Genomic DNA, 25,961 nt, shown 5'->3' with positions numbered 1-25,961 from the left:
AGGGCAGTTACAGTATGGACACACTAATTTGATTTGATATGTGCACAGGCACCATATAGGTTAACTTGTGTACTATGCGTCATATGTGCCACATTAAATTCTACACTTTTGTACGTGCACAGTACATGCACATGCATGAACATGTACTGTTTTAACCTAACCCCCTGTTTCTGTTAACGCTGACCATCAGAATCTGATCTAATCTTGTACCTAACTTTTACCATACAAGGAAGTGGCATCACGTGATGCCCCGACTAACCTCGATAACCTGCTCATACAGTTTTAGTGAGGGTAAAAGCATTACATCCTGTGTATGTGTGCTGTTTTAACCTCTAATATGCTTGGAGTGTGTCTCACTAAATCACGAAATCCCCTACATGGTTTCAGTCTACTTGTGCCAGAGATAACTTTAAAATCTTGATTTAAAGTTTTATGCACTCTTGTAAACACATGCGCATAAGTGCATTTATGGTGCAGCAAAGTGTTTCTGTAGAGTTGGAGAAGAGGGGTCAAGTGTGCATCCCAATCACAATGCCTCTTTTTGTCTGTCTGGGTCTCTGCGTACTTTAGTCAAATAAGTGGTGACTCACAAACACAGACACACATACTCACTTGACTCATCACAGCATCTTGGCTGCGGTTGCTTTGAAGTTTCATGACACAAAACCATAATTCTTATTCAGAGCTGAGTAAACTGTTAAACTGATTCACTACGGGTTTTTTTCAAGGGGACATTATTAAAAGAGAAAAAAATTTAAATGAAGGGGTAAGTCCAGCTAGTCGATACAGGTGTACCACTCCTTGCACTGGAATCCATCTTTGTTATCAAAGTAACAGCACCACTACACAACAGTCTCCTGCCTTGCTCAGTATTTAAGAGATTTGACTCATTAGCTGTATTTCTTCTTTGCGTTGCCAGACAAATATGAAATAATAGCTCTTGAGTAATTTCCCTCTAAGAGGAATAAAGTGCTAAACAACATAATAACTCCTCATCTGTCACAGATAGTTGAAGTAAATTAGAGCTGGTGTTCCCTCGTGGTGTTTTTAACAGGGGAGGAGCAGCCCTCGTCACATTAAGCCGTGTCTCTTGTCCTGTGGTGTTCGCCGAGAATGGCGCAACACCACAGCTGGCATAGAATCACTCGAGGGTGGAGGCAAATCTCTGGCAGTGTTACTCTATTAGCAACACTCTGGTTATGCCTCTCTCTCTCTCTCTCTCTCTCTCTCTCTCTCTCTCTCTCTCTCTCTCTCTCTCTCTCTTTCTGTCTCTATGTTGCTTTAGGTTAATGCAGAGGACAAGACTAAGGACAATGATGACATCTCCAATGGTAAATGCTATTCATTTACAATACTTGGACTTTTCATTCATTCATTATAAACAATCTGCAGACAAGATTAGCCAGGGTCAAATAATAGGCAGCCAGAATAGGCAGGTGCACATTAATTCTAATTTATAGTGACCATCTTTATTATTGGTTGACTTGAACACCATCTGTGTAGCAGTCCAATTAATGTGATTAGAAGGTATTTGCATCTCTTGCTTCCACTTCCTCCATCTTTCCCTCTATGACTCCATCAGTTGGCCAACACACTTTGAAGAAGATGAGACTGAAATTATGCTTTATGACAAACGGCCAATTCTCTGCTTTCTCTCAGCCCCCGTTTAGTTGCTTAGTAACACCTGTAGTTTGAGTGAACAGACCACCATTGCTCAGCAGCAGAGACACTGGCCCTCGCCGCCTCAGCTTTCTGATCAGACTCTTGCTTTGAGTAGAGCTTGGGGGCAGAGCAACTCAATGTGTTTGTGTGTAAGTGTGTGTGTATTTGTATGCGCGCATGTGTGTTTTTTGGGTGGAGAGTGTGTCTGTGTGCATATGTCTATGGCTGCATGCGCTGAGATAATGGGAGTCAGTCAGTGGGAGCATGGATGTGCATTTGCGCGTACACTGTGCCATTATGTGGGAGTTCGGCCAATTCGACTCACTGTGTTTAAGATAATAATTTGAGTCTAGGATAACTTGCTATGAGTCACAAGAGGAAAGGCATTTTGTTACTTGCAGCATTTTTTCTCTGGCAATTCTATATCCATTTGGTATTATGCATAATGTGAGCATCGCCAATCGACTCAGATGGTACTAATGCTTTTTATGCTACTAATTTGTATTAGCTGTAATTAATGATATTATGTAAAGTGTTTCGCCTTCTCAACTAGGCAGCTGTACTGAATATGCAAACTTGCTACACTGCAAGAAATTTTCAACCCAACACAAAACTCTATAAATGCTGTACATTACTAATATTTATTGCATTATCTTCAAATAGCAGCAAAAAAGAAGCCTGCAACAGAAGAATACTCGACTCCCGTTGAACCCAGTCTGCAGCAGACCTGGGTGGATCTGGATGACTTTGCTAAGTGCTTCCAGTAAGAAACACACACATGCACCCACAAACAGCAAACATGCTTCACTGATAAAATGATAGACTTTAAACCGTTGGAAAAAATGATGATTGAAGAGCATGAAAGGGATGTGACCAAAATTAATTTTAGGCCTTTATTTGTGTTTTTCTTTCAGGACTTTTTTTGTGTTCCATAAACCACAGAACTACCCACATCATATCCATGTATCTCAATTTAAGGTACAGCATGCATCACAGAATAAGCCACTTATTCATCCTTATTCCTGTTGCTTTGTAAGCATTTATGTTTTTATTTTCCTAAATCATTCCATGTGTTTGTGGATTAACAAATTAATGAAATTTGTATTGGACATATTGTTATCACCTTAGTTGTTTTTGTATACAGATCAAAAATACACATAATGAACTGATGTATCTAAAGATGCTGATGATTAATATTAGTGTTGTTGTACATCAATAATTATATTTAATTAAAAATATGTTACACTTGGAAATGTGAGATCTTAATGGTTAAGACCCAATATACAAGCTTTAGTACTTTTGCTGTTTGGTTCCCCCTACAGTTGCTGAGTGTAATGCACCTTTTTTTACACACCTTATTTACATAAATAAGTTGTCATAAATATGTATATATGGGGCTTTGACCCCTCATCATGGACAGCAGTACATGTGCATGTTTACAGGCTAAACATGTCTGATGTAGAGTGCATGCCCACAACAGACAAACCTCAACAGCTTCTTAATGTAAATATGCATTCTCTGGCCATTTTCTTCTCAGTATGCATGTCTGTGTGCAGGGCAGATATTCCACTTTGTATGTGTTTGGATGTCGACATACACAGACAACTGTTTCTGCATGTCATTTTGGACACATATGCAATCTTTATATCTGCTCTTTTACAATTTAAATTGTTTAGCTCACTCAGCTTATTTCTATCTCTTCTTGTTTCCTCCACCTACCCCTTTTTTGCCCCTTTACTTCTCTTTTACTAAGCCTCCTATCAGTTTATCCATCTTCCCTTCCTATAGATATCTGCTTTTACATTATTTTACTTGTTCTTTTCTTCTGCATTCAAACTAATAACAAAGGCTGGTTCACCACTGTGTGTGTGTTTTCCCCAAGTGTCCAGAGGTGAGAGGCACTCACTACCTTTGTGTGGACAGCCTGCAACCTTCCCAGATCCTCATCAGCTTTTCTGCTGTGCTTCCCTGGGGAGATGCAGCTGAAGAGAGTAAGAATCAACACACACACATCCTTGTCTTCTCCCAAACCCACTCATAACCCTCAAACAGCTCTTGGACATTGTAAAGACCAGCCAAAACATCACTACTGCGTCCAAAATGGCCATACTTTTTCTTTTTTTTTTGGTCCTTACTGTGTAGCAAGTATTTATAATGTATAACATAATTTTTTTTTCAGATGGTTCAAGTAATGTTAGCAGTTTAACTTAGGTCTTTAACAACAATACACTGTTAATAGTCACATTAGGTTTATGAATGACACCTACTGCATGTGTAATATTTGACCCTATAGTATATGACCAATGCAGCTTTTCTTTCATTTCTACAACATTCATAGAAAAGGAAATATCATCAGCATGTAGGTCTGCAGTTCTTATTGCCCAGCCGCACTCCTGGAAGAGTCTGAAATCTCACCTACCTGTTCTTACCATAAAGACCACCTCATCCAAGGCAGCCATTCTTAACTTACCTCCAGGGTAAGACAGCATTGATTATTCACTTTTCCACCCTATCTAGAAGAAGTTCCTAGAACTCACAATCATTGATCAAAACTAAAAGCTCAAACCAGTGTAAAAGATACAAATTGCCATTTCCTACTCACAATATTTAATATGGAAGTATGTTTATGCCTCCACGCCAGCGATACCCAGATCCAGGGCATTATGTTTTCAGGTTGTCCATATGTCCATCGGTATAGCCAACCTTGTTAATGCGATATCTAAGAAACACTCTAAGGGAACTTTCAAATTGGACTCAATGATAAACTGATTAGATATTTGTGATCAAAGTTCAAGGTCGTAGTGACCTTACCTTCATCCCTTTCTTGTGAACTGATATGTCTGGAATGCCTTGAAGGAATTTTTTCAAATTTGCCACAACTGGCCACTCTGCGATGAACTGTTTCAGATTTTGCTGGCCAAAGTTTAAAGGTCAGATTCACAGTCACCTAATACAATTCTCGTTTCTGTCAAGATTAGAGCTTTAATTGCTGTTGAAACAACATATCAAAAAAACGTATGATATATTTTTTTGCTCAGCACCTATAGATAACGTGAATTATAGGTATAAGCATTTCACTGATGTTGTGAATTTTACATCTGTGCAGAGATCTACTTAAAGCTGTCAAATGAGTAGAGGATATCTGCCTACGTCAGATGCTCTGAAAGCAGTAAAAAGCATCTGTCCTAGTCTCTATTAATGGGTGCTACTTGTCCTAGAAGCAGAGGGCCTAGTTTCTGGGGTCATGTGCAGGTATGCAGCAGTGCAATTACCGCTGAGCCATAATCATACTGTTAGCACTCAATATGCCTATGTATGCTTATAGTACACTTTCTCTGAGAGATTATAGCTGATACAGTATATCTATATTTTTGGGCATTATTTTTAAAACACTTTCATTTTTTCTGTAATCTCATCTGAATGTGCTACATGGACTATATTTAGTCTGTGTGTGACCCTCTGTGCTTTTTTTTGAACATACAGTGCATACACCATGCTTATTACTAATTTTAAAGAGCATCATCTTTCTTTCTTTTTTCTTCTAGCATGTTTTCTCTCTCTCCCATCTATTACCCATTTGTATGCTATCCTCTTCTTTTACAGCTCTAGCCCAGCTTTGCCTTTGTGCTCATCCATCTAGTTAGGCTGTGATGGCTGAATTATGTAAAGCTAATTGGGCCAAGGAAGTGGGATTCCACTCTTTCAAACCTAACTAGGCCCTATGAACTCAGCTTGGCACTTGGCAAATAGGTTTTTAGGTTAACCGTTTGATCCTCTCAGCTTTACTTGACATAAACGTTGTTTAACTGTTGAGGGATTTTATTTCATCAAATGCAGTGTTGTTGGACATCGGTGTAATCATTCCTGTCCTGAGATACTTACTGTATATAGCTGATCAATTAGTTTTTATAATTTTACTAGCCTAATACTTGATATTAATTTCCTCAGTAATTACATTATTAATGATAGTCCCATATGCAAGTATATTGTGGTACCTGACTGAGTACTGTGCAAATAAACCAAGCTAATATTTAGGGGTCTGTGGGACATGCCCATAGGTCCTTGCTAACTGTTCTGACACAGTGCTGCACAATTCACTCGAGAGAACATACATGAGAACATGATGCAAACATGCTGCTGGAAGAAACAGAGAAACGATCTTACAAATCTTTAATGAATACGTGATTTTTTTTATGCTACTCTTTGCTTGTTTTATATCAATATTCTAGATACTTTGATCTCTGCACATTTAAGTATCTGCGACAGCAGGCTTTTGTTGAACTCATAGCAACATATGTACAGTAGCTGTGAAAGGGTTGTGAATAGACTCTGCATTTCTTTAAAAGGTAACAATCCAAAAAGGTTGTGTTTTAGTCATGGAGTAATTGATAGAGTGAAGTAAACCTTGATAAGATATTTCTGTTCCTAATCCTCTCTCTCTTCCCTTCAGGCGCCATGTGTTGTCCTTCCACACAAGGGTAGCACTGGGCTACCACATCCACCTGTGCAGCAAGAAGCCCTTTATCTTTGGGGATGAAGAAACCATAATGTCACAACTTACCAAGGTGACCTGAGCTCTGTAGTCATCAGTTCGCTATTATAGTAATTCCATTATACAGTGAAACCTTTGTGAATTTCAGAGGCTAATTTGAGAAGTCTACATTTCATTACCACTAACGCTTAAGTATTACATTAAAAACAATTATATACTGTAACTCTATACAATGTAAGTAAACATGGTTTGTGTCTAAATGCACACAGACCAGTCAAGATTTTTCTTCTTCTTTTCTGCACTGTGCTGCTACTAGACAGACATGCCTTCACATTGACATTTTTGATATAAAGGATAATATGCATTTTACTTTAAAAAGTAAAAAGCTCTGAAAGGGGCCTTGAGAAACATGGTGATTTACCAAGTGTAAAAGCACTTAAGAGTATGAATTCCATTCCAAAATTGCACAGTCCTTTGAATGTATTTGTGTGAAAATATTAAGACATTTTAATCTGGACACGTGTTGTACCAAGTAATTTTAAAACTAATATACATACATTACATATCTGTTGGTGTAGAAACTACAGAAAATACACAAAGACAAGAATGTGTTGCACATAGTACACAATAGCACTTGGTTTAGCAGAGACATGGACAATGCCCTTGTTGTTATACTGGAACTATTATTCTGGATACTGTTTAAATCAAAACATGTAAGTAAGACAGTGCCTCTGCTTTCTTACTTTTTGTCCCAGTATATGTGTTGTTGAATGCATCATTTTTTTGTTGCTATTCTTTAGTAGGCACAGTTAATACCAGATACTCTATGTAACAAATCTTCTGTAAATAATGATATATACATACACACACATACATACTGTTTTCCTCTTTTACCAGGAAAGTGCTTGTTTCACTGAACAAGCCTTGTCCATGTTGAGAGCCCTGTCCAGAGTGGTAGCTTCCTTTAGCGATGAGCAGGACCAGCTGGCAGCTAGAAGAGCCCTAGAAGAGACTCACTGTCCCAAAAACATCAATACATCCCTAGAGAAATGGGAACACAACAAGGTAGTGTGCTTATGATGGTACACAGCTATACTGTAGATGCAGAGAATGCCTCAGACATTTCATCAACAAGCAGGTGACATTGTATGTTTTAGGCCTAGTGTTTGGTTCCAAACGGTTAAATCACACTGCACTACGGTGGCATTACAGCATATTTATTACTTAGCATCCATGTCGTTTAGGTACTTAACCTAGTATACAAGGTAGTAGACAATTTTTCCTTTTAAAATTTGTATTTTCATTACTCCCAATTTATGAATATACACAGTAATATGGTTTATTTAGATTCTTAGAAAATAACTATGTTCACAGCTAAAGAATATTCACTGATGTGAGTCTAGCAACAGCAATGAGGAAAACTCGTTATGGTTTTAGGAGTCATGGATCTGCATCTCTTATGTTGTCATATCAATTATTTAATCATATCCTCCCATGGTTAAATTGTTACAATATTTTAGACCATAAAATTAAAAAAATACTTATGTCTATGTGTGTCGATGTCGGTATAGGTGTTTAACTCTGCAGTTTACCACATGTTGTGTGAAGCACTGGGCAGGAAGCTGACAGCAGAGGAGCGCTTTGCTGTTCTGGCCCTCAGTACTGACCCTTCAGTGTTGACCACAGACACTGAAGAACAGTCCTCTACATGTACGTTGGTGCCACTGTGCGTTGTCCATGTTGTCTGTCTGTTGTTCATGTATATTGTGAATGTATAACATAAATGTGACTTTACTTGGAAAATTGAGTGTAACTGTTAGCACATTTTTTTCCATTACACAGTTTGAATTATTTTTAAAATATTTTTCTCTATTGTTGAAAACATACTGTATTTCTCATTGTATGGTATTTCACAGTTTTCATAATCTGATATTCACTCATAACTTGCATTTTTCCTTGCTGTTAAGTTGATGCAGAGTCGAAGCCTCCAGAAAACTGGATAGACAGGCAGCCCACAGACAAAGAGGTCAAGGCAGTCACCATCCTCCAGGCTGGATTCAAAGGGCACTTGGTGCGAGAGATCCTTAAAGCCTCAAAACCTGGTAAACACATTCATACATAGGAAATCAGTTAATTCAAGTGACATGGTCAGATTGAAAATATATTTGGAATATGAAGAGATTATATTATTCTTTGCTCATCTGTTTTAAAACACACTTATCTCTTAAAATATTTGGAAAAAACAAACAAAAAAAGTATTCATTACCACTTTGTATGAAAATACACACACAAAACACATTATACTTCTTACATTGACAGCTTGATGTAGCTCGGTGGCATACATTGCCTTAGAGCAGAGCCACAAATATGTATTAATGAGACTGCCACTTTTACTAATACATCCTGACAGATGAGGGTGGTTACAGACATAGACATGCACACAAAGTTTTGTACCAACAGCCAAACCTTTCAATAGTGACAGCAAGTGAAAGATAGAAACACCGGGCAGTTTTTAGGAAAGAACAAGGGATTCAATGGAAAGAGACAGCTTGAGCATCTTTTCCTCTTAATTTATTTTGCTTGCTTGCTTTAGTATACTGTTGCCTTTTTATTTTGTATGTTATTTTAGTGCTAGTGTTATGTTCTTGTTCAAGTTGTAGACTTATTAAAAATGCATTTAGTTTTAGTAGAATAATTTTAGTTTCAAATTTTCTCTAGAGGTTGTGGCTATTGCACCAGTTTTTGTTGATTCCAGAGGAAACACTGGAGGTTACACATTGTTCAGACATTCTCTATTTATTGCCAGAGCCACTGGTTTCTCCAGGCATACAGCATGACACTGTAACCCTCTGTATAACTTATATAGATATATAATGGATTCATGTGGCGCCTCATTAATGAAGCATTTGCTTAAGGGTCAGTGACAAATAAGGATTCGTAAAAAGACCAATTCAGTCTTTTAAGAACACAAAGAAGTTTGTATAATGTTTTTATTAAATGTAAATGTTGAATATATGTAGTTGGAGATTTAATTTAACCACAAAAGAATGAGAAATATTTTATGTCATTTACCTGAAGTTGTTGTATTTAAAAGGTTTCCTGTAAAATTAATGCAACCGGACGATTACACTGCAACAGATATTTACTTTTTATCACATTATGAAAAAGGCTGATTACACTAGTTAACATAAACCAGTCACACACCTTTTGAAATTTTTTAATTAAAGAAATGAATGAAATGGCATTTACTTTTCTATTTTGCCAAAGTTCTGCAGCATGTCACTTTTTATTGCAGAGTACCAACCCGGAAGTCACCCCACTTTTCTGAGCACAACTGTCTTTTTCCTGTCTTTTCTGTGTTTACCTTCCCCTCCCTTCCTGTCTGTCACTCTTTCTATTGCCTCTCTTTGGTTATTAAGTTGATAGGAGGTCTGCATCTCTCAATAGTCAGCTTTGGCTCAATGTAATGGGTGTATCAATGGAAAGTGAAGTCTGAATGAAATTAGGGTGTTGGAGGGAGGATAGGAGCACACGGATGCCACGTGTCAGATGTGAAAACATCTATGATTCTGCTGTCTCTGCTGATTTCTCTGACTCATGCACAAACACACTTATTTATCTACATACACACATTAACAAATATTTTATCAAAACTTCAAAAATTATTTCTTGTATGATGAAATGAGTTGATAACCAGTGATCAATGGTTAATGCAGAAGTGCAATATGAAATATTTGTTTGCTCCAAGGTACTATTTTTTTTATGTTTTTGATAGTAACATAGATTTCTGTCCTAATTACTTTTGTATGTGTGTGTATGCTCACATCATCCAGGCATGACGGAGAACCTCAGTGCATCTAAAATCCTTGCAGACATGTGGCCAAAGGTTGAGGCAGATGCAGACAAACATGCTGTCTTTTTGCTACGGTAAATTTATGTTAAAACTGTTTTTCTATACATAAATTTAATTACGTTGCTTTGTATATCTGTGTTAGAAGGGGTGCTCAAATCACTGTCTCTTTCGCTCTTCTCTCTGCAGCTAGTAAAACTGCGAAGCATTAACTGAATTAGTTATCACTGGCTACTTTAATCTTAATCCTAATTAATTCCCAAGCAAAGATGACAAACTAAAAGATATATACCTTGAATTAAACTCTACAAACTGCTGATATTACCAACCAACCTCTCCTTGTTCTAAACTAAAATGTAATTGATACAGTCTAGTATTCTGGACTAGTTTCTAGTGCTATGTGTCTTACCAGTCAGAATATATGTCAATAATGGTGTTTATTAGTTTTGTAATGTAGTATGTGTTTGTATGTTTGATGGTTGATTATGTGCACTGTACTTGTACTGTATATATGCAATGTGTTCTTAGGTTTCTCTTGCAAAAAGAGAAGTAAATATAGACAAATGAATTTTGTCTATATTTTACTTTGTAAAATGCATTACTGCAATGTCTGGAAGTGTGAAATGTATAAATTTGATTGACTTGCATCAACATCACTAACCTAGAAAATATTTGTTCACACAAATGTCATTATCTGAGAAAATATGAAGGCACTCCAATTACAGTCCTGTGCCAATGCTGTGTTCATTGTATGGCATGCGTTTAGCCTCTCTGTTGCACCGCATGCCCAGAATCTGGTCCCTCTCCTGGTTGTGGCGGCCTGTGGCGGCCAGGCAGGGAGTATTTTCCACATTGTGTTCCATCTTTTCCCAGTGGTACCATCTGCTGTTTATCCTCTCCTCGTTCCATTCGGCTAGCAGCGTCTGCCGAATGACCTGCTGCCTGAGGAAGTACAGTATAGTATGCGGAGGGTAGAATGGGGGGTTGGTTGGATATTATGAGCTTTGAGCATGTTTTATTTTTCTTAACTGACAGAAACATCCAGCTTTAATTAAAGTTCGTACTGATATGTAAAGTTTTTTTACAGGATCTAATTTATAATCAGCTACATCATAATTTTCTAAGCATAAACCGTATCATGGTCTGTTCATTGTAAATGTTGTTTTAATACTAAAAGAACTCTCTCTGCTGTGTTTCCTCCACAGGTATATCATTGAACACTCTGAGAGGAAAGATGAGCTCTACCCCTGTCAACAGGATGAATGGACCCGAATCGCCTTTGCTGATTACTCTGTCTCTCTGCAAGACACAGCTAACTCATGGATCTTGGTCTTTAGGTTAGAGAACATTGTAACTTAAAGGTTAACCTTGTCAGTGAAAGCGAACTCCCAGTCAGGCTTGGAAAATGGCCAATCTGACTTTCTTGTCAAATATACTACTATTACTAATAGTAATTTTAATAATAATAATGCACTCTGCTCTCATATTTGCTGTTAAAGCTAATATTGGAAATGTTTCTGTAACATACATAATATACATAAAAAAAGACAATTTGGGCAGATCTTGGAATTTGATCTTTTCTCTTATTTCATTCATTATGTGTAAAGGGAAGTGTTCTTGGTTCCTAAGGAGATGCTGTTGGTACCAAAGGTCTACTCCTCAATCCCCAATTGTCTGTTACATGTCGTAAATAATGATACAGGAGAAGAGGTGGAAATGGTCTTCAACAAGCCGTCAGCCCATGTCTATAAACCCAACAAGGTCTGTGGTTGCTATCAATCCCTGTAATTGAAGCTTTACAATATTTGACGTATATGCTGGCAATCACTGAATATTAATATATTCTCATTTCATCCTTTTACCATGTCACTTCATTTTCTTAATAGAGAAATTTAAGTTTGTTGTCGCCTTTTTTTTCCCCTGTCTTACATATTTTTTTAAAAATAAAATTATTTTGATTTAATTGTTGCTCTCTGTCTGATGTCAGCTCGGTTATACCTTTGTAGCAGAGGCAGTCACTCCTGAATCATTTTCTGTTGGCGCCAAGTGGACGATGCGCTTGATCGGCTCTAGGGAACCCCTTCCAAAACTGTCTCATGAGACTCCACTCAACACATTCTCAGTGAAGGAATTCCGGGATTATTATATTCCCAATGACAAAAGCATTATATGTCGGTCAGTGAAATATGAAATGCACACAGTGGACCTTGTTAAAAGACATTCAGAAACTAATGCTATCCACTATTATTTGAAATGTTTCCACAGTTACTCTGTGCAGGTGACAACAGATGTCTTGGGAACAATTCAGTTTCAGACTTCCAAACCAGATGTATTAATACATCTGTCCATTCTAGACCAGGGGAACGAAGTGGCTGGCAACACTGGGAAGGGCTGTGTGGTAATTCCTGTATTCTGCTTCCTGGACAAAAAAGGTGAGCTGTCATACTTTAGTAATTAAACTGATTTAGCCTTTTTGAGAATAGCAGAAAAAATGTCAGACTGTTTCATATCTAGGTATGTGTCAGAAAGTTAAATGTATAGAGACTTTCTTAAAAAGCACCAGTTAAATATTAGTCTTTAATCATGTACATTGTATCATTTGTTAACAATGGTCAATGGAAACCAACTCATGGAGCGCTGTATTCAAAATATAAATGGAAATTTTAAATCATAGGCTCATCCAAGTTGTGTGAATTTTATCATGATAATTCATAATGTGAATAATGTGAATAATGTGTGTGCTTGTATTCACACCCACACGCCTGGGCTTGTTCCTGAAGAGTCTGTTAGGTAGGGTAAGGAAATACTTTACTGACGTATTGGTACTCGGTGGCGTTGGATGCACTGATACATAATGTCCCATAGGTGCTCAGCTGGTAGTGGCATTAATGCTGTCATCATCCCGAACTGTGAACACACTCTAGCCATATGAAACTGAGCATTTTCTTGCAACAGGAGAAACCCAAGGCCCACTGCACCAGCATAAGTTCTGACAATTGCTTTGAGGATTTCATTCTAGTATGTCACAGCAGTCAGGGTAGAGATAGATATGCCTCCCCAGACCATTACTAACCCAGGTCATGCATGATGATGTTACAGGCAGCCTAAAGTTCACCATGAGGTCTCCGGACTCTGTCAAGCCTGTCAAAATGTGCTCAGTATGAACCTTCTCTCATCTGGGATGAGCCTGTGGCTCCAGTAAGAAGACCAAAGAAGCTACTTAAAGACTGTATCTGCATATGAACTACTTACTATAACTCCTCCCCAAACACTAAATGCCCTCTGGTTTTAGCATGAGGAGATGCCTCACTTGCCACTAGCAAAGGGATTTAATTTATAGCATTTTTGCAGTGGGTGGCAGTCTGTAAGCTTTGGATTAGTTGATTTTACCACCTCTTAGATAGAGAACAATTTACTGTTTTGTGGAATGCTCCTGCCATTGTGCTGTTTAGGGTGCTAATCATCGCGAGTAGTGTAATATATATCACCTTATTCCTGATGTGTCTGAATTATGAAATATATTCTGCTTAATTTAAGATTCAGTTATAGCATTAAAAGAAATCCTCCTATGAGCAAAATCCAGATTCCATCTATCAGTGTTTATTCACTGAATGTTTAGGAAATTTATGTGAGAGTTATTGCTCAGGGCTCAGAGAGCTGCAAACAAAGTCCCATTGTTTTCAAGTTGAGGCAGAAATACCAGTAATAAGTAGCTTAAAACCTTGGAAAACAAAACCAAAACTGTCCACCGAAAAATAAAAGAAAACAAAAAAACACTAATGCTTTTGTTAGTTTTACTTCAGTTTAGAGGTATATGAGACTTTAAATAATTCCAAAGTGGCTTTCTGTTACGCTAGCCTAATCAGCAGTAAAATACAGACAGACCACAAAGGCACTACACAGAAAAAAAAATCTTCCAAACCTGCCCATCAAACTTTTAAATCTGCATTTTACTTGATGCTTCTGTTAGTTATGAAAGGATCCATTGGTTTTCAGATATAGATTTTGTTTAATGTGTGTCTTTCTGTCACAGTCCACAGTTGTACAGATAAGAACCAGAACCAGAAGGGATTCCCCACCCAGGACAAGAGAGTCAAGGTGGTAGACACTTCACAACAAAGAGATGGGAAGGACAACACAGCTGGGAAATCAGTCTCCTTGTCTGAACAATACCAGCCTCCCACCGAGACTATGGTATCACTAACAACTGTCTGTGTGGTCTCTGCCGTTACTCAATTTACTGATCTAACTCATGCATGCACACACACACACACACACACACACACACACACACACACAGATCTCACGTTCCTTTTGTCTTTCTCACCCACTTGCTTGTAGCCTGTGTTCATAGCAATTTTTTTTTTTACTGCCGAATACACATAACGCCTTACTTGTAGCCACACATACACAAACACACACACACACACACACACACCTACTTACACACACACATATTCTCACACAGGCCAAATCTGCAAAAGGAGAGTGATAAAAACTGGAGGGTTTTGTTGTTACTGTCTGATTTATCAGTACTGGTCAGATAGCAGTGATTTGTGCATGATTTATGAGTCACTCTTGTCTGAAGACTCTATATGTATGCATGTCATGTGATTTATGCTTTTATGTTTAGTCATTTGGCAGTGTCATTTGCAATTGACTTATCAAAATATTTGGTTTGGTAACAACCTACATGTGATACAAGAAGAAGACTTGTTAAGAAAGTCTCTTCTATAAAGTAAGAGAGCACTGTTGTGGCATCAGCAGTAATGAGACATATCATGTCAGATCCCACAGAGAGGCAGTAGGGCAGAATAAGCAGCTATTGATTAGGAGAAGGTATATTGATCAAGACTTAGAGCAAAGCATCAATGATTAAGGTGCAGTCCTGTGCCCTAGGGACACACACCAGACATATTGATGCGTAGTGCCAGTGGATTAATGGTTTCTATAGTAGAACCCATTTAGGAATTTAACACTCATGTGAACACATGAAAAAACATGTATTAGGCTCAATTACAACGAAAAACAATAACAAAACAAAACTGTTACATACAGTATGGCTAATTATCATTATATAGCACATGATGATTGATCCAGATCAATTAGTGTAGTCGTACACTGGAATATTCTAAATTCTGTCTTTTCTATTCAGTGTGATGTTCTCACCCTAGTATAACCCCCCACACCCCCTGTACCAAGCATGTGCTTCTGTCAAAAATGGAAGAATAGCAACAACAATATGATGGTCTTCTATAAGAAGCTACAGCTATGTGTTACAAAAGAGCATACATCCCATATTGGCTTTGACTTTATGGTGTATGCCACAAGCGTTATGCTGTGTGTCTTTGTTGCAATGTGTCTATCTCTCTGCTGTTGCATGGTGTTTAAACTGTGATGTAGGTGTTGTACACTGACTTACTTTGTCTGTGTTTTACAGGATCATAAGTATGTAGTGCAGGCAGAGGTGCTTTATAAGAGCTGGGATTTGGATGAATCTCAGTTGGCTTTTGTCCACATGCTCAGAGACCTGGAGAGGAATGAACTCAGAGGTATATACTCAAAACAGTCACATCCAACAGTAAGCCACATCACATTGCTCAAGAGACAGATAAAAAAGACAGACACTGTTCAAATAATGTTTTGCTTTTCTTGAAATCATAAAATATTTTGCTATTTATACAAATAAACATTAATCTTGATCTTATCAAAATAAACATCCATATACACATTATGTATGATTGACGTACCCCCCGATATGCCTATAATTGGTCACAAAGCAATTACATTTTTATTATTGGATTTAAAAGATCTCAGCATTTTTGCTTCGCTTTTCCCTTCTGAATTTTCTGCTATGCCCTTCATGTTTGTTTATGCACTGCTTATTTTTGTGTTCTGTGTAAACTGTGGCAGATATACAGTAGGCAGTGTCAGGGGCCAAGGCAAACACTCTTTGTTCTTTGCTTTCGCTAGCTAGGGGCTTGTAATCACAACCCTTAATGAAAGCCAAATGAATGCAGCTGCTTTTGCTGATCAGAGTGAGATCTATGGTGCCCACTGGTCATTGGCTCAGGCAATAATCCTGTCCTCTGCCACCAACTCTGCTCCTCTACCTTTAATCATGCTGCACAAATTAGATCGATTGAAAAATCACAGCTTTGAAATTTGCAGGAGCTTCTTAAAAATTCTGAGGGGAAGATGAATTAATTGCGTCACGGGTGGATGTTGATGTAAAAGAGGTGCTGCATGGGTGATAATTTGCATGATTGCCGGAAAAGAAAGGCTTTCCTGCCATCGTTGAATTAATGCTCTCTTTTCTTTGTTGCACCTGACAATGGTGCCCGTATTTACCCATTCATTTTGCATGGCATGAAGTGTATGGATGATGTGTGTGTGTCAGAAAGAGACAGTGTGTGTGTGCGTTTTTGTGTGGGAGGATTTGTTACTGCTTAGAAATGCTGTTCATCTAGTTTTTTCACACACTTTTCTGTTCATAGATATATGTGAGAGTGTTGCATGCTCAAATTTGTCTGTGTGTGTGTATGTAAGTCAATGTCCATATAAACCTCCTGTGGTTTTCCAATAAGCTTGTGAAAGTGGGTCAATGGGAAGTCAAATGAAGTTGACTCTTGCCCCCTGGTGCCCTGGGAAATATCTCAGCAGGAAAGTGAATTAATTTCACCCAGTTTAACTCTGTCTCAGTGGTGAGGCTGTGCCCTTGATCATGCTCCCTACATGCTACATGGATACACATGCACCACATGCCACATCAAGCTTTGAAATCTTTAAACAAGCTGTTTTACAAGCAGCAGGCAAAATATTTACAGATATTGCAGATTTATACACCTCTGCTTTAAACCGCAGTATCTACTGTTAAACCAGTAAACTATCGGAAAATGTTTTTTTGTTTGACCATCTGAAAAACTAACCAAACAATGCTTCAGCTTGAATTCTGTGAAGAAACAAACATCAATCAAACATTGAATTTCTGTATTGTAAAATAAGGCCTGGGTGTCAGCTAAGTGATTTTCATGCATATGTGTATCAGAAAAGTGAGAAACGTGAATGCTTTATCTAAACTGGGAATTGTGTTCATTTTATCTATGAAGTACAACAGTGCCATCTAGCACACAAACAACCACAAAACACCTTCCCACAATGTCACACTCCTACGTCAGATGAGCTTTACTCATCATGTTGAATGTGACAAAGGAGGTCTTTAAGGCTTTCACACCATAATTAAATAGGTCATAATAATCATGCTTTGGCATTGCATAGTAATTAACACCATATTGCCAATATTTATTGCACATTAGTTATACGTGGTAGATAATGCTACAAAAGGTGACTTTACCTAATCTCTGTTTGCAAAATATAGTATACAAGCCTGAGGACTTGAAACGTTCATTCACCACTGACACGCCGAGCCATGATGGCCACAAATCTGGCACCCCCAAAACCAACCGCAAAGGAGAAGGTGACAAGGAGAAGGGGAAGCCAGCTGCCTCCACCAAATCTGGCCCCAGGCAGGAAATGGTAGTACATCGCTACAGCACTATGACACAGAACAACAAAACCGCTTTAAATTTGGCTTTATATGTTCTTATTTGGTTACATGATGTTGCAGTGCTGCATACATTAACCCATAGACAACATCAACTCAAAACCATGCACTGCATCTGCATCTATTTATTTTTTAACATAAGTGCACACTTTAGCACAGTGTATTTTCCACTCATTACCTTATGATAAAAAAAGACAGTGGTATTTGTCATGTAAAATATTGCAAAACAAAAGAGCAAAAATGGTAATACTAACCTTTTTGAAAGGAGGCTTTGAGGCACTTCAGTGGAGTACATACTTAACTCCTTTTCACATATTCCCATCTAAACCACACGTAATGAGATTGTTGTTGAACTCAGTCCTGGCATCCTGTAATATTTAACTTACTAACTATTTTATCAGACAAGTCTGAATTTACACATTTGATTGACTCTAGAAAAAAAGACTGGCTGGTAGCAACCAAATTCCACAACTACAATTGGTCTGGATGTATTTACTGATTAAGAGACAATTATGTTATAACACACTACAATCTTATGCTCTCGAATTCTCAATATAATGGTCTTGAATATTTGACCAGTGAAATGATTCATTTTATCTAGTTTCTTTTACTCTCCCTACCCTGAACACAGCAAATTTGGAATGGTATGTGTATATATATATATGTGCAGACCCTTGACCTGAGTAAGCCGCATTGGACGCTGCGTGTGGTCAGTGACAAGAGCAAAGCAGAGAGCATTGAGGTGAAGAAGGACACAGAGAGAGTGGACCAGATTAAAGCCATTAAAAAAGCTTGGGAAATAGTTGAGCCAGGCCGCTGTACAAAGGTAGTGATTTAATGCAATTACAGAAATCCTAGTATTGTGGCCAGAATATTGTACCACCTGTACTGTATAAATATGATTTAGACCTGGATCTCGTATACACCATGTTGTGCTCTCTTTTTAGGCTTTACAGTCTCGTCTTCAGTTTATTAACCAAGGCCAACATCAAGAAAGTGATCAGACTACTACACATGATGGAGAAGGCATTGAGCCTGGTACTATTAACTCACTAAACACTTAAAACACTTTTTGTTTCCATGTAACACAGTATGATCACAAAGCCATTCATACTTGGTTGTTTTACAGCTTTTTCTAGATCTGATCGTGATACCTCTCTAAGTCCATCCAATCAAAAGTTGGCCATTACCTCCCCCTATCCTCAGATGGACTACACGCCTTTCATCAGGTGCTCTGCTGCTTTCTCACCCTTTCTCTCTGTCATTTTATGTTTAGCCTCTATAGTACTGATCTTGTTATAGAATGAGTATAACGTTCGAATGAGGATCAGAGCCATCACAGTTTCAATTTGTTGCAGCATCATGGCTGCTCACGTACAGTACCTCTCTGTAACAGACCTGGGTTCAGGCTGTTCCAACAGGCAAATTTATATCTGTTATTAGAAGATAATAATACATAAACGGCCAAGACGGAGTCATAGTATTTTCCTTATGGGCGATTTCTATTTTTTGTCCTGTTGAAATCCTGTGGGTAATATGCAGTCTGCGGTCCAGTTGCTTAGTGGAGTTGTTAGATCGTTCTGCTTTTCTAGCTTTGTGAGTCTGAAGTAAACTTCAGTTGTAAGGCCTGACTGCACCACACTAGGGGTTTGTGTGTGTGTGTGTCTAGAGGGAGAGAAAATACACAAACAACACACTTTGGGTTTGTGTGTGAAGCATCTCAGCAGTTTTGATTGACCTTACAGCTTAAGTTTAATTGACCCATAAATATTCACCATTCTCTTGTAAATAAATACACAGTCAATGTCACAACCACCTTTCACGCTTTTCTGCTTATCATTGTCATAGGGGTCAAATTTTGACTTGGCAAGGGAAGCATCTTGGGAAGGGAAGTGTCTCCTTCCACTTTTCCCCGAGCACCTCCTATTACTCTCCCTTACACCTTCTCTTCTTCCCTCCCTCTATATCTCCCTCTGTCCATCCCTCTCTGTGATAAATGAGGTGATATTTGAGTCTGTTAATTAGAGAGCTATTTCAGGGCCCCAATGAGCATGTCTCTCCAATGAGATGTGCCCCTCTCCCATCACTTCTCCGCCCTCTCCTGCTGTGGGTGTGTGCTTGTGTGTGTGTGTCTGTGTCCAGCTGCTAATGTCTGCTGACACTGAAGCCTCAAATCTGAGCCAAGAGAGAAGGATTCTGAGGGTAGTCTATTAGGGAAGGCTGGTTTGTCTGCAATTCACCTCTGTTTCAAAGGCACACCACAGGGCACACACACACATACCCATGTATACTATCTTTATAGCATTTGCACACACATTGTTACATGTGTTTAAAGAGCCAGTGGTGATTAACCAAATAACCTCCATCATAACCTCCTCTTCGTTAATATCGGCTCATAAAAATAGGCATCCTCTTTTGTATGTGTGTGTATGCTACAAGAGTCTTTAAGTCACTCACAGACACACACTTTAACTGTTGTAACTGCCTTACTCATACGCTTTATTTCCGTCTCTGTCTTTGCATGCACACAGTCACACAAATACATGTCTAAATATCGCTATAACCAAAACCAGATGGACGTCTTAGATATCAAACTGCACATACAACAGGGGATGTGAGATAAAGCGTGCTGTGTGTTCATAATGTCTTTTAACTTACATTTTTAGTTATGTCTGTTATAGAATTGCCTGCCATCCGATTTCACAGGATAATCAGTAAAATCTTCAGCTTGGTAGAATTTGATATGATTTTTATGTTTTATATCTGATGTTCAAGTTATTCCTTTTAGAATTTGATGGGACATATGCAGTTGCACTACACTATACGTCAACATTCACAATACAACAAACAAATATTAACATGTAGCGAGAGACAATAGAATATGGTGTTCGTATTGTATCAAGTACGTTGTACACCCGTAGACGCCAAAAGGATGTTCCAGTGCTGATGGACTCGCACATAGAGGAGATTCAGCAGAGGGAGCGCTTAGAAAAGATCCAGACCTACCGTCTGGTTCGAGACAATGTGCTGGAGCACCAGAAACAGCAGGAGCTCAACAGGAATGAGCTAATGAGACTCCAGCTGAACTTATATGAGAGCATGCAGGTCAGTCAACACAGAGACAGCAGTGTGTGATGTTAGGAACTGTCTGTAGACAAATCAGGCAGTTAGTGTAACAGTGAACAAGACTTTGTCAGCTCTTGTTCCCTCTGGTTAGACATCATTGTGTAACTAATTTCTCTTTGCCTCTCTATTTTGACTCCAGGCGGCCTTGCGGCAGCGCAGTAAGAAGTTTCTCGAGGCTTGCAAAGCATTTAGTAGCCGTCAGATGGCGGCATTTGAACAAGACGAGAAACAAGCTCTGGAGGAGGCCCAGCAGGCAGTTCTAGAAAAACCAACCCCCACCTCTGCTGCCGCCCAGCAACCAAGCAAACGTGCCAAGAGTTCTGGCAAGAAGAAATGATGGTCCTTGGCACCGACTTCCAGTCTCAGTTTTCCTCCCAGACACTTCTCAACAAGTCTGCCAAATCACAGCTTTGTGGCTTGAATTTGATCAACACCTGACCAAACAAAGAATTGTTGCTACATCTAAACCAGAGCTTAAGGTGCTGTTATGTAATGTTCTTGCACTTAAATCTTACCGTTATATGATTATTATTTTTTTGCTGTCTCTTGTCAGCGTTTTCATAGCACACATCTATACCTTTCATTATTAACTGTGCTGCTGCTCCCCTACAGAAATCAGCTTTTGCTAATTTTCCTACAGAATTGATCAAATATAATAAATTCTGAATGACAATAAATGCTGTGTTTATGTAAATCTATGTTCTCATTCGATTCATTGAGAATGTCAAGCCATCTCTGACTTTTCAGTGCCCAGTGAGCCTGATTGTGTTCTGCAAATGTTTTGTTTTCTTGAAGGTCACTGTATTGACTGTATGGCTCGAGGCATCTTGGGTAAAACCGACCTCCCACAAGCTGAGTGGTACTGATTGATTTGTTGATATATTCTTGTTGATTGGAGCCCACGACAGTCCAGAACAGGGCACAATAACCTGTAAGAAAAATGCAACATGGGTAGGGGGCAGATCTTTAGAGCAACATGACAACTATCAATTGCCCTTAATTCACAAGGTTGAGCTATAATATTATTCCATAAAACTGGCAACCGATCTGAACTTTACCACAACAGATCTATTTAACAAGTAAAGTAAGTGTCTTTTGTCTTTGCTTAGAATTTGGAGTCCATTTTCTTGGTGTAGTTGGCCCACAGACAGCCAGCTCATCAGCTGAGGAAGGGAAAGCTAAATTGGAAATGAAGGGGAGACGGTGCCATCTAGTGGCTGCGTCTGATAATAAATTCTCATTACAAAGCCTGCACCAGGCTTTTTTCAAGGTTGACAATAATGAATAGTTCAATTTTGTGCTGCTGCATGAAGGAAATTATCATTATCCGCTCTTGCTGTGTGTGTGTGTGTGTGCGCGCACATGAGTGTACAAGAAAGCAGGATGAGAAGACTTATTGGTGCCTGTTTGTAAGCGTGTGCATGTGCAAAGTCATGCTGCAGTAATCTTCTCCTGCTTGGAAGCTTTTGTGCCTTTGAGTTCTTATATGAAAGAGTTTCTTTGTAGGAAACGATTTGTTTTCATTATGATCCAGGAGCTAAATTAGGAACATCCCATCTATGGATAAGACCTTGGAATGATGCTGGTTAATGGTTAGTGCCACGGTTTTGTCACACCCCTAGAATGTCTTGACTTTGCTCACATGTTGAGTGCTTCATTTCAGTTTCATTGTGGCCGTGCACAGGTGACAAATGTCATTATTTATCAACCTATCTGTAAATGCAACCACCCAGTGTTCTGCTTTACACACGACTAGAGCACACTGTCTGCATGTGTGCATTGCTCGGCGTTTCTTCGGCAAATAAAAGTGTGCTACTGTGTTATGCGTGTACTTCACGCTGCTTCTCTGTGTCTGTTCAGTCTGTCAGGCCTCATCTATCCAACCACTATTTCTACCCTTGTAACTGCATGACAGAACTAATCCTGAAAGCCTTGTTCCTGGCACAGAACATTCCCTCTTGTCTCTGCGCTGTTCCCTCTCGTCCAATTTTCCCCCTCACTTTCTAAAACATTAGCTGTTGTCTGCTGTTTTTCCATACACCTAAACCCCACCCTGCTCACCCTCCCCTGGTGTGCATAAGACGTACAGTAGCTGAATGTGTGTCGTATCATTTCGTTCTTAGAGAAAGCGAGAGAGAGATCACCCTACACTGTAATTGGCAGTGACACGTGTGTATTAACGGAGGGGCTGCTTGTTAATTGGCAGCTGTTGGATGGTGGTTTGATGCAAATTTGTTGTGAGCGACAAAGGAACTCTTGTGTAACCTTGAAAACAAGGAGACAGTTGGCTACAGCAGGCTTGTGTGTGTGTGTGTGTGTGACCATGTGTGTACATTTGACTTCTTCTAATAAGAAAATATCAGATTCCTAAATTGACCCGTATGATGAAATTAAGTGAAACTAGATGCACATTTACTGAGTGGTGTGGACGCTGTGGTGGCGCTTTAATTTACTTTCCATTTTCGGGGTAATATTTCAAGAATGTCTTGATCATTTTCTTTGCCGTTAGTTTAATGAATGACAAAAGGACACTCTATCTAGTGGGAAATGTCGGTTTATTCGTGGCGTCTTTCTCTCCTCTTCTGCAATGTACAGATCTGCTATTGTCTTTATATTTAACAGACATGGGAGTGGACTCAATTTTCTCATCCAACACTTGGCAGGAGAGCCGACAGTAAAGTGTATCGTGTCTAAGTGTGCTGTACGTCTCTCAGTTATGATAGACTTCTGTAATGTGTGCAAAGAATATGCAGTGCCCTTCAAGTTTTCCCGATCCTTATGGTCACTTTGCTTCTTTTGCATTTTCACTGTTCACCTTTCTCCGCCTTTGCACAGGCACACGCGTCCCTCCACACACTGATGAGTGTACGCACACGTACATGCACACATCCAGCTGGCGGGGGGGGGGGGGGGGGGGGGGGGGGGGGGTTACAGGGTCCTTTGGCTTATTGGCTCAACACGCTGCAGCATTGTCCCATTGTTGTTGCTCTGTCCCTGTGGGACTGCGACATCTCTAGGGGTCGGTCCTCTGAGTCAACAGTGCTGATAAAAGACAGAAAAGCATGAATGAGAAAGAAAGATTCCTGTGGTCAAGAGAACACACACACACACACACACACACACACAGAAAAAACTGCAGCATTTCACATTTAGGTGCAGAGGAGATTAAAGTGCTGAACACAAGGTCATCATCAGAGGAGAAAAACAGTACCTGTCATCAGATGTAGTTGACAAGAGACCAATAGCATGTGAAATCCTCGGGAAGAATGTGTTCCATTGTAACTCAGACAGATTAGCTTTCTAATTGTAGCTTCCTTTCCCCAGGGCCCTCACTTATCAGTGTCTACAAAATCCTTCCTGGACTAGCAGTTAATACTTAGTTAAAATGAGTCTATTCCTATCTGAAGGTCAAAACAAGTCAATATTTAAACAGGGCTGAGGAACTGAACGGGTGGATCTAGATAAACAGTCTGTGGTTCAACTCGTGTGCACTTTGAAGATTTGACAGTGACAACAGAGATAGTCTGTGTGCTCTTCAAAGGACAGGCTCGGGTTGACAGCTGTCCCTCACTCAGTACATCACTGCACAACTTTTACTGTGGGTTGCGGGTGGGATCAGGAAATTATGTGTATGTGTGGGAACATTGCTGCATGTGTGTCAGTACATACTGATCGGAGTTTGTTTGTGCATCCAAGCTGCCTGCTGGGATGTTTAAGTCACAAATCCATCCCCTGACAGTTCCTCTAACTAATACTGATATTAGGGCTGCTGCTTTAAAAGTGTCTTCAGATCGCACATCGAGAGTTATGATGGGGTGTAGATGATATCACGTCCTGTTTCCACATGGTCTGTGCAAAGTATTTATTTCGAAACATCTGTGTTTTAGATTGGCCCAGACCTGGTTCTTTATTTGAATGCAAATATAAAATGATGTATTTCCACATGTGCGTGGCATTAAAGATCACCGTTGTTCAGCACGTCATTTGATGTCACCACTTCAAAGCGGCGACCCCAGCTGACGTGGGGATGAAGGGGTAATCCAATAGATACCTCGATGAGAGGGCGCGCAACATTTCCTTAAATAGCATCGCAGCAACTGCTTGAATCACAACCCTAATTGCCTCGTGTTGTCAGCGATTGCATTAATTCAGTGATGCGGGCTTCGTTTACACAGCAGAGCTGAGAGGTGTCTGGTTGCCAATAAAACGGGAATCTAAATTTCATCCCGCTTTATTGGATTGTGCAGTAGCCTTTGTGCAGGGGGGGGGGGGATAATTGTGCAGCTTAATTTACCATCAGGAAGCTTCAGAAGGAGAGGACTCCTACTGTAAGTGAGGGAGCTCGCCGTCACATTGCTGTCGGTTTCGACTCTTGTTGGGCATCATGCTTTTCTGCAGGGTGAAGTGATGATTTGATAACGTGTGAATTAATTAGAACTGAAACCAACAGGGGATGGCCGTACAAGGGACTCATCGATAACCTGGTCTGTGCTCAGCATTGATTATTGCTATCTTGGAATAACAGGAAATGAAACCTCTCTCTCTCTTTTCTCTCTCTCTGCCTCTCACACACATGTCTCTGCCTCATTTTTCTTGTATTTCTAACTATCTGAGCATCTATCACAGTGGAGCATAAGTGATACCTTCAGGTTCCTGTCTAAGCTAATATCAGTAAAACCATGGTAGCCTTTCATTGACTATTGGATTTCCCCTCTGCTCATTCAGAGGACTGGGACTGGCAGTAGAAGTGTTCTCGACTTATTGAGTCAGTGAACTGAACTGAGGACAAAGTGGTGTTCACTGCTCATGTCTCTTTCTTCAATCTCCAGTTGACTGACTTCAGCCAACGTGATTTTGGCTGCACGCCGACGACTGCAACTTCTTTCTAGGAATCTGTCCTTCCCAAGGTCCTGTGTCACCGCAGTGGTACTGTAACATCGGCAGTGCCCTTTCCTTTAATAGTGGCGTCCATCTGCTCCACAGTGTGTGTGTGTGTGTGTGTGTGTGTGTGTTGGCGGTCAGCTTATCGCCTTCGCCGATTATTAGAATTGATACCAGCTGTGCTGCCCCAAGTCAAGCCAAGCTGATGTTGCGTCACATCCACCCCTGGAGCCGGTTGCACAAAACACGCGTGTCGACACACACGAACTGCAACATCAGTCGTTTGTTGAAATTGCCTTGAAAACATGATGAGACATGTTTACATCTCTCGCCTTCCGTTTTTTATTTTTCTATCTTCCTCTCTCTCTGTGCCTCATTTGTCAAAA

The 25,961-nt window shown here is 39.5% G+C and overlaps 1 protein-coding gene across 1 annotated transcript in view; it reads left to right on the top strand.

Moving 5' to 3' along the window:
• Positions 1–21,345, top strand: part of adgb (androglobin) — a 32,365-nt gene extending 11,020 nt beyond the window's left edge. Inside the window, exons 13-34 of the mRNA XM_026340660.1 lie at positions 1,286–1,331; positions 2,326–2,425; positions 2,577–2,640; positions 3,545–3,653; positions 4,001–4,139; positions 6,113–6,227; positions 7,052–7,219; positions 7,726–7,864; positions 8,122–8,256; positions 9,988–10,081; positions 11,210–11,341; positions 11,612–11,765; positions 11,992–12,179; positions 12,270–12,436; positions 14,038–14,198; positions 15,445–15,556; positions 17,383–17,540; positions 18,239–18,394; positions 18,516–18,606; positions 18,698–18,797; positions 20,490–20,673; positions 20,834–21,345. Coding sequence (XP_026196445.1) covers positions 1,286–1,331; positions 2,326–2,425; positions 2,577–2,640; positions 3,545–3,653; positions 4,001–4,139; positions 6,113–6,227; positions 7,052–7,219; positions 7,726–7,864; positions 8,122–8,256; positions 9,988–10,081; positions 11,210–11,341; positions 11,612–11,765; positions 11,992–12,179; positions 12,270–12,436; positions 14,038–14,198; positions 15,445–15,556; positions 17,383–17,540; positions 18,239–18,394; positions 18,516–18,606; positions 18,698–18,797; positions 20,490–20,673; positions 20,834–21,031 — 2,910 coding nt within the window. The 3' untranslated portion in view covers positions 21,032–21,345. The remainder of the gene's footprint in view (positions 1–1,285; positions 1,332–2,325; positions 2,426–2,576; positions 2,641–3,544; positions 3,654–4,000; positions 4,140–6,112; positions 6,228–7,051; positions 7,220–7,725; positions 7,865–8,121; positions 8,257–9,987; positions 10,082–11,209; positions 11,342–11,611; positions 11,766–11,991; positions 12,180–12,269; positions 12,437–14,037; positions 14,199–15,444; positions 15,557–17,382; positions 17,541–18,238; positions 18,395–18,515; positions 18,607–18,697; positions 18,798–20,489; positions 20,674–20,833) is intronic.
• Positions 21,346–25,961: the final 4,616 nt, after the last annotated feature.

This window comes from Anabas testudineus, chromosome 24, assembly GCF_900324465.2.
Source record: "Anabas testudineus chromosome 24, fAnaTes1.2, whole genome shotgun sequence".
NCBI lineage: Eukaryota > Metazoa > Chordata > Actinopteri > Anabantiformes > Anabantidae > Anabas > Anabas testudineus.
This window is presented reverse-complemented; position numbering and strand designations above follow the sequence as displayed.